This window comes from Octopus bimaculoides, chromosome 1 (genome assembly GCF_001194135.2).
Source record: "Octopus bimaculoides isolate UCB-OBI-ISO-001 chromosome 1, ASM119413v2, whole genome shotgun sequence".
Lineage (NCBI taxonomy): Eukaryota > Metazoa > Mollusca > Cephalopoda > Octopoda > Octopodidae > Octopus > Octopus bimaculoides.
The window spans coordinates 21,141,449-21,150,065 of NC_068981.1; the positions used below are offsets into that span (position 1 = coordinate 21,141,449).

At 31.7% G+C, this 8,617-nt stretch overlaps 1 protein-coding gene across 2 annotated transcripts in view; it reads right to left on the bottom strand.

Annotated features, from left to right (window-relative positions):
• Positions 1–8,617, bottom strand: part of LOC106882189 (guanine nucleotide-binding protein G(o) subunit alpha) — a 128,307-nt gene that overhangs the window by 20,677 nt on the left and 99,013 nt on the right. For both annotated transcript variants that reach the window (XM_014932780.2, XM_014932788.2), the window contains one exon: positions 3,878–4,038. In XM_014932780.2, the coding sequence (XP_014788266.1) occupies positions 3,878–4,038 (161 nt within the window). The remainder of the gene's footprint in view (positions 1–3,877; positions 4,039–8,617) is intronic.

The window sequence follows — 8,617 nt, forward strand, 5'->3', positions numbered from 1 at the left end:
CAATATTAATCACACCCATACCAAATAAGCCATATTTTTATTAATTTTTAAATCAGCAAAAGTAACATTCAAAACTTCTACTCTTATAATTTTTTATTAATGCATCAAAGGTTCCCAAAATTTCAATAAGTGATCCTTTAGATTATTTTAGTTTGTGATCACACTTTCTTAATTTTGGTGTATTCAAATCTATCAGGAAATTCTGAAGTTAAATCAGTTAACATCCTGAATTTTACACTGATCATTGTAGTTTATTTTAGATCATTCTTTTGAATTTTCTCAATGTTTTGTCATAGCTTTGCATACTACTTTAAATGATTCTTTTTATTCACGTACAATAGAAGCATTACCAAATGCAAAGAATCTTTTTTTGTCTCATTTGAAATTTAGAAATATTACCATGCTGGTAAATGAAATCAGTGCAAGCATTAAGCTTTGAATCAACTTTAAAGATATTCTAATATGATACAGCTGATTGCATGCCATCTATGAATTTCATCTTCTGCATCCTGACTTTTACCTTCAATTTTATAAAATTTACAAAACAAGTTGATTCAAATAATCTTGGAATAACAATAGACAGATTTAGTTAGATGCTGATGCTGTGATATGAATTTGACACTTTTAGCATTTATCAGTTTCTTCTGGGGACGAACTGACATGACTGTATTGTAAGTGTCAAGGGTTTCATCATTTCCCAAATTTTTCAAATGGCCCAATACATTACAAGCTATTACATCAATTAAGTATCCAACTTAAAAACACCAAATTACATGCAAGAACTCAAAACATGCAATAATATTAAAATAACAATTGACATTACAATTACGATCAAGACATTATGTTTTTTGTATGGTTGTAACAATAATGTATAGTTTGTACTATTATATAGGTTACTAATATGTACAGTTAGTACTACAATATGGACAGTATCATTTACATATATATATATATATGTATATCAGAGGTGACTCCGGGTCATTAACATCACTCAGGCTCATCACAGATTTCGATTAAGACACATGCCTGCTCGAAGAAATTCATGTTTTTCTGCTTTATTTCTAGCTCCAAATGGCTTATTTTTTATATCTAGCACAATGTCATTCTCCATTTCTAAGTTAAGGGTTAAAATAAAGCAACCCTGCAAAACACAACTAATCTTTACACACAGACGCACAGAATAACAGCAATCAAATAACGACTGCGGAATGCACAACAAACATCAGCGATCTGACTGTTGCCTATACTCTTGACAAGAAATGCCAGTTAGTTTTTTTTACACCTACTAGGCTTGTTTGTATTAGTCCGAGTTGGTGGATAAATTTCTGTTCCTTTAACAATATTCATAGAGTGGAATTTAAATCCTAATCTCTATAGAAATTTATTGTTTCAAGAAAACATTGAATTTGAATTACTTTTAATTTTTGTGATTATACATAACAACTCGGGCTGTAACTCGTGTGAATGATGTCGAGAGAATGTCTGGTATGAATAATACTTTTTTGACACAGGGCACTTCTAAGACACTGCCAGATGCTGAATGAAAATAAATGAACTACAACCAGGCTCAAAAAAAGGAGCCTGAGTTATTGGCTGCAATTACATACTAAATTTATACTTGGGCTAAGCCCGAACAGCCTGAATTGCCACTTATATATATGTATATATGTATATATATATATATATATATATATATATATATATATACACACACACACACACATATATACACATACAGACTAACTTAAGTACTGTTGAAACTCATATGAATAGTAACTTATCTATAGTTAAGTACTGGGTTGTATATAACAACCTACATGTTATAGACAGTAATATATGTATAGTTAGTACTGTGATCCATACAATAAACTATGTATACTTAGTATTGTACAGCAACAGTTAGTACTGTTATATGCAAAGATAATAACATATACATAGTATTGTTATAGACAACTGATGCGTAATTAATCTGTTACAAAGCCAAAGTTTATATTTAAACTGTAGCAAACAAAAAAATTATGTGTTTGTAAATTCAATTCCTTTATTATGGTTTAAACCAGCAAATTCTGTATTACAACTGTGACAAAACACTTGACTCTACAGCAGTACTACAGACAGACTCTACACCAAGAACAGACTGACTGATCAAGCAATTCCTTAGATTATTTCATGTATAATCTAATTATGATATTTTAATAGGAAGTTTAGGCTGATTTTTCTCATCCTTCTGTACTGACAAGCTTTACAAACAGTCAAATTACAGTAGAGTAAGTTGTCTGCATACTACAGTCTATACTAGATTGTTTCTAGTACACAGGATTGATATTATGACTATATTATAAGTACAGACTGTATCATTGCTTGTGCTTACCAGATATCACATAACTATTTTCAAGGTGATTATCAAGTCAAAAGTACACCATTTTCATTGGAAGAGATCCATGCATTATTTTTGGAATGTCTAATGTATGATTTTCTCTTTTGGATGTCATCCATTCCATGAAGAGTCTCATTAGTGGACAATACATATTACTGTATATGTACCAGTATTCACTAACTCTGCTACAACCTTCGTCTTTCATAACAATTGCATACACTGATAGTAATGTTGTACATTCCAAGGGAAATGTGATGTTGGTTTATAAATATAATTTTAATTGCTGCACCATAACTACACAACATATTACTAAATACGTAGAGGTAGCATAATGATAAAGACAGTAACTGATATATTCAGTTAGTACTATGATATATACAACCTATATATAGTTACTACTGTGATGTAGACAACAACCTATGTGTAGTTAATATGGTGATAAATACAGTAACCTATGTAGAATTAGTACTGCAAAATAGACAATATCATACTAAGAGTGAAGTGAAATAAGGAATGTCATTCTAGTGAGTAGAAATAGTGATATTTTTATAAAAGTAATTAATTCAAAAGGAGAAACCTTATGATAAAGGCATATGACAAGACAGAGTATACCCTGCCTTGTCAGGCTGACAAACTGTTTACTAGCTGATTAATATCACTACTTCATTTGACTTAAGTCAAACTAATATGTAGTAAGTAATACATTGAAATAGTTCATGTCTGTAGAATGTCAACAGAATATGTTAATAAGTTAGCAGATATGTTAGTGGCTTGGATCACTCCATACCTGCCTTGTGTTGTTTGGGTAGCAGGAAGATAAAATTCACTTAAAATAGTCGATAACATTGAGATAATATTAATTTGGATGGTTCTTTAACCCTTTCAGTACCAACCCGGCTGAAACCACCTCTGGCTGTGTAGTACAAATGTTTTGTTTTCATAAGTTTTGAATTAAATTCTTCCACCAAACTTTAGTCACAATTTATGTTTCTAACACTAACAATAACTAAATTATCTTACTAAATTCTTTGTTATATTTAAAAGTAATTAAAAGAAACACAGAGCATCTCAAAATAAATATGGTAAAGAAAGGGTTAAGCAGTTTCAGTAACCAAGCAAGACATCTATACTCGACAGCTCGTTATTCTCACCTCTAAAGATGTATAACTAAAGATATGTATGTTTTACCACCTAAATAAATGTTGTTTGATTTGTTTAGTCTGGAGTTCAGCGTTCCGTCAATTTCTTTAATTTTATAGTAGAAAGTCAGGTATACAATCTAAAGATGTATAACCCACTTTCTACTAAAAACACATGTAGACACAAGTGTAAAGAAAAGAAACAATATTGACAAAATATTTGAATTGCAAATTAGCTACAGCAACAGGCTTTTCACAACAGAAATAAAATTTAATCCATAATATGATGAAACTGAAAGCATTATCATCATGATAATAATTTTATGTTGGACATTGGAGATTTGATTAATTAAACACTTACTATTTAGCAGAATCATTTAATTGATATTCATTTGATCTCCCGAAACACTCTTGAACTCCTGTGTCTGCCCACAGTCGTTTCATAGCTTGTAATAGTTCATCTGAAAATGGTTCAGTATCTTCCATTCTACCTATGACATCTAAAACCATTTTGGCATCACACTAAAATAGAAAGAAAATATAATTTTAAACAAAAATCAAGATTAAAGGAGGAAAAAAAAACAAAGGAAAGAAATAGACAAAAATTTAGGTTGTTAATAAAATTCTTTGAAGTGAAACATTGAAAATGGAGCAATCTAATTTCAAAGACAAAGGAAGTTTTTATTTCAAAGTGCTGTTATTTTGTCTGAGATCAAAAGACATTTTAATAGCAGCTCAAACAATTAACAACTGTTGTCTGAAAAAAGTAAGAAAAAAAAATTTAAGAACTTAGCAACTTCAAAATTTGAAAGAAATCTTAATTTGCACTTGCTGTCTAATATATGAAAATATTTTAAAATTTAAACAATTCAAATGAAAAATAAATAATATATTTTGAACAAAAATCTAAGGATATATAGATATAGTAAAAGTGAAACAGGACATAATCATAGATTTCAATGTGGCAGAAACATTTTAATATACAGTGGATATTTACAATTATAAGTTTAAATTACTGAAACAAGACAGCTAATTTCTGATCAGCAAATGAAAAATGGTAATAAATACTAAAATATTTTATGTATAATGGGGAGAAAAGTGAGATTTTGAAATATTACAGCAATTGAATAGTTAAACAAATTAATATATTTATTGATTCAACTAATTTGGTGACATTTTCAGTCATATTTACACTCATGGTGGTACAGTGTTTAGAGATAATAACTAAATCTGAAGAGATATATATTTATTCAACATTTCACTAAAATAATAGAAGGATAAACAAAACATAAAGACAAGGAACAATGCTTTACTAGATGCTAGAAGTGATATAAAAACCATTGATACAATAGTATAGGTTTTTGCTGAAGCATTTTACTTGTCTTTTGTGAAGGAACTTTTGAGAATTCACAATGCATATTTTAAAAGAATCATATACACACATAGACACAGAAACATCAGACAGTGTAAGTTGTATGAACATAATGTAATAATGATGTTCAAAATAACTTTCATGAATCTTGGAATGTTCTTTCATATCTTAAAACATCTGATCCATTTGATATTACAGATGAGCTATGTTAAAATGAGATATTCTATCTGGCCAATGTCATCACACAAGTAGTACGCTCTCCTCTTCCTTGTCAGTTTAATCTTTAACTAGAAATCCTACAGCAACATGACAACGAGGCTAGAGATGTTTTATGATGAATTTATAATTAACAACATTATTGGTTGTTTCTAGTTGTATTTACATAGCTTTGTCTCCATTTTCTCTTGAATATCAAGGTATTTAGTGAGGGAATAGACAAGTTCCCTCTCCTACACAGACTGAGTGAGTAAGCAGCTGGGCTCCCACTGTTTGAAAATCTGATATTGTTTAAAGGGAAAGATTCAATTCAGAAAGAACATAATAAAAAGACATTACTATCAAACTAAAGAGGAGTTAAATAAGTATGACTGCTTATAAATGAGTATTTAACTGGATAATAGTCTTGTCATTGTATTTATTCAGTTGATGAGCAGCAAATTGATAGTTGTCGGCAAAGAAAAGATATCTAGTAATGGTGAACAGCTATGCATGAATAATAACAAAATGGAAGTATTCAAAGATTGAAAATGTTTCTTAAGTAGAAATTTTTGCCTAAAAACATGGTACTAAACCTGTATTTTGAAAGACATCTAAGAAAATAACAACTGCATTACGTTAGGATTTAAGAACATAATATATGTTTACACTTTCATGTAACATAATTTGGCCCCAAATAGCTGAGTTAAAGTTCTGCGTTCCTTGACTTTCAAATGTGTCACTAAAGTACCGTTTTGATTTTATTGTTAGTAAAACAAACTGAGATAAGCAGGTAACTAATGGTCAGTCAAGTAAACAGAAAAAAAAAATAGGTGTTCTGTTCAAGCTTATATACATAGATGTCTACATTTAAATACTGAACCAGACCCCTAAAAGTTAGCATCAGCCACATAAAAGGGCCAACAGAGTAGTTGGAAAGTATATTGTGTTGTTATTTCATTTTCAACGTTATTATTATAGTTAATTGATTCTATCTTAAAGTAATTTTATTATTGTCGTTTAGCCACTAATCAACCTTCAATGATTAGACCTATAATCAATAGTATTCTATCCACGATCACCATATCTAATCTGTTCTTATTTAAAAAAGCAGGGTGTTGAGAGAAATTTGACTGCTTTATTTAATAGGTCAAGTGACCATTCAGAGGCTCTCTAGGTGGTCTACAGTATATTTATTATTTACTGAGAGAAAAGAGAGCTGCTTTGATTTTTGCAATCTCTCCAAAACTGGTGTAGTTGATGCTTAACTAGAAATGTTTCAGTTGGTTGAGGTGGGAAAAATATGGAATGGGAGGGTGTTCTAGATAGGTGCAAGAAGGATTGGAAAGTGTTTTGTGCAGAGTTTAGGTGATGAGACCTATTAGAGATCATCAAAGGAAGAGAGGCAAGTTCACCAAGTAGGTTCAAGTATATATGGTATTTAGCATGTTACTTCTGTTGAGCCAAAGCTATTAGAGTGGTAGCAGAAAAGGCAAAAACATGGTTTTATTTTGGATGTAGCTCATGGTGTCTCAGAATAAAGTTATACAACTGGGATCGGGTTTTTGCAATGTCGTATATGTGTACATGTGATGTTTGATGTATGACTAAAAAAATAAGATCTAAATCTAAATCCCAGACAAGGTCTACACAAGCTGTATAGGCAGTCATTGAAGAAAAAATAGACTGAAGGTGATGAGGTAGGGCACACTGTTAAAGTTCCACAAGTTTAAGTTAGACTCTACTGAAAAGGAAAAATTGATTAGCTTGGTAAGAATAAGAGCTAGCATAGGAGCACACAATTTGAGGAGAATGAAAGAAACATCTTTTTAAGACAGTAGGGTGTGATTTGAGATTTTTGCTGGTATTTCTTGCAGGTCAAACCATCACATAAATGCTCTCTTTACGGTGGCTCTGGAGGAGTTGTGCATGAGACATATATGTGCATGCAAAGTGGCTTTGATGAAAAATGGGCAGCAGAAACAATGGATATAAATAGTAGGACAGTTACATACAGGGTCCTCTTTTGTACTAAGACTGAAGATTACAATTTTGGAAAGAGGCTGGGTGATACACAAAGGTTTTCTTTGATTATCTTAAGGTGATCTGGTATGTGTGGTAGGAGGGTGACTTTCTGTGGGAGTTATAGTGATATTTTTGAAGTATAGCAATAGTACATCTGTGAGTGAATCACTTGGCAGTTTGGGGATTATAAACATTTGTTGCATGAAAGATGTAGAGAGACATACTTTGGAATAGTGTAGCAGTTACCTGGTTAACTGTCTTTGAGAAGATAGAGGTGAAACATTTTTTGCTAAGGTCAGTCATTCTAGTTGGCACTCATCAGATAATTAGTACCCAAGTTATGTAGCATGTGTAACACAGAAAGAATATTTATTGCTCAGAGCTAAACAACAAAATTCAAATTTTTTAACACAGTTCTGATTATTGGAAACGTCTGATAGAACTGAAGATATGTAGAGCCAATGCTCTGTTATAAAAATTGAAAAGATGGTGAAGGAAATCATTTTCCCTTAAGATGAGGAACATTTTAATTTAACTATTATTAAATCTTATTTGCATGATACTCATTGCAGTGGTTGGAAGAATATGAAGATGATTAACGAAAGTCTTCAAGAAGGGTCAGAGTAGAGAAGTCAGGGTATAGGGAAGTTATTCCTGAGATGAATAAAACTGCAATGAAAAAAGTCTCAAATGATTCAGAAATTAACGCAAGGAGATAAAGCTGTCAAGGAAGTAAAAGGTATACAAATAGCAACAACGATAATATTATTTACTTCAAAGTTTTCAATAGTCATGGACTGTCATATATAAACATTTCTATGTAAAACCCCTATAATGGTGCTCAGTGAAGAAATAGTGATTTTGGACTAACTTGAAAACAGAGTGCAATCTGATCTTTAGAATACCATGTCTAATAAGTTAGTTTTTCTCATACGAGGTCTGATCAATAAGTATCTGGACTGTTGCCATAGTAATGAAGCTAAAGCATGCAGAGTGAAGCCACTTGGCAAAGATTGACCTTGAACTCTGCTGTTCATGTACACTAAGTTTTAACGTTCTAGCTCACTTCTGCTGTTTACAGCAGTGCTTGGAAGGAAGGTATGTAGCATGTGATCACTGCATTGACCATGACAGAAAAAGTTGTCATAACGATACCTGCTCAGAGGCTTATGCAAAGTTGCAAAAAGTGTATGGAGAGGAATGTATGAGCTGCACAGAAGTGTATGAGTGGTTCAGACATTTCCAAGATAGCTGAAAAAATGTCAATTTTGACGAATGTTCTGAGAGACCTACAACCAGCAGAACTGAGAAAAATATTGCAGATGTGCATGCAATTGTGAGAAGAAAATCATCAAATCACCATCTGTGAGTTATCAGAGGATGTGCAGATTAGTTACGGTTCAGTTCAGTTCATTATCACTGAAGATTTGGGTATGAGACATGTGTCTGCCAAGTTTGTGCCAAAACTGCTTTCAGCTGACCAAAAAGACACTCAGGTTTCAGTTGCAC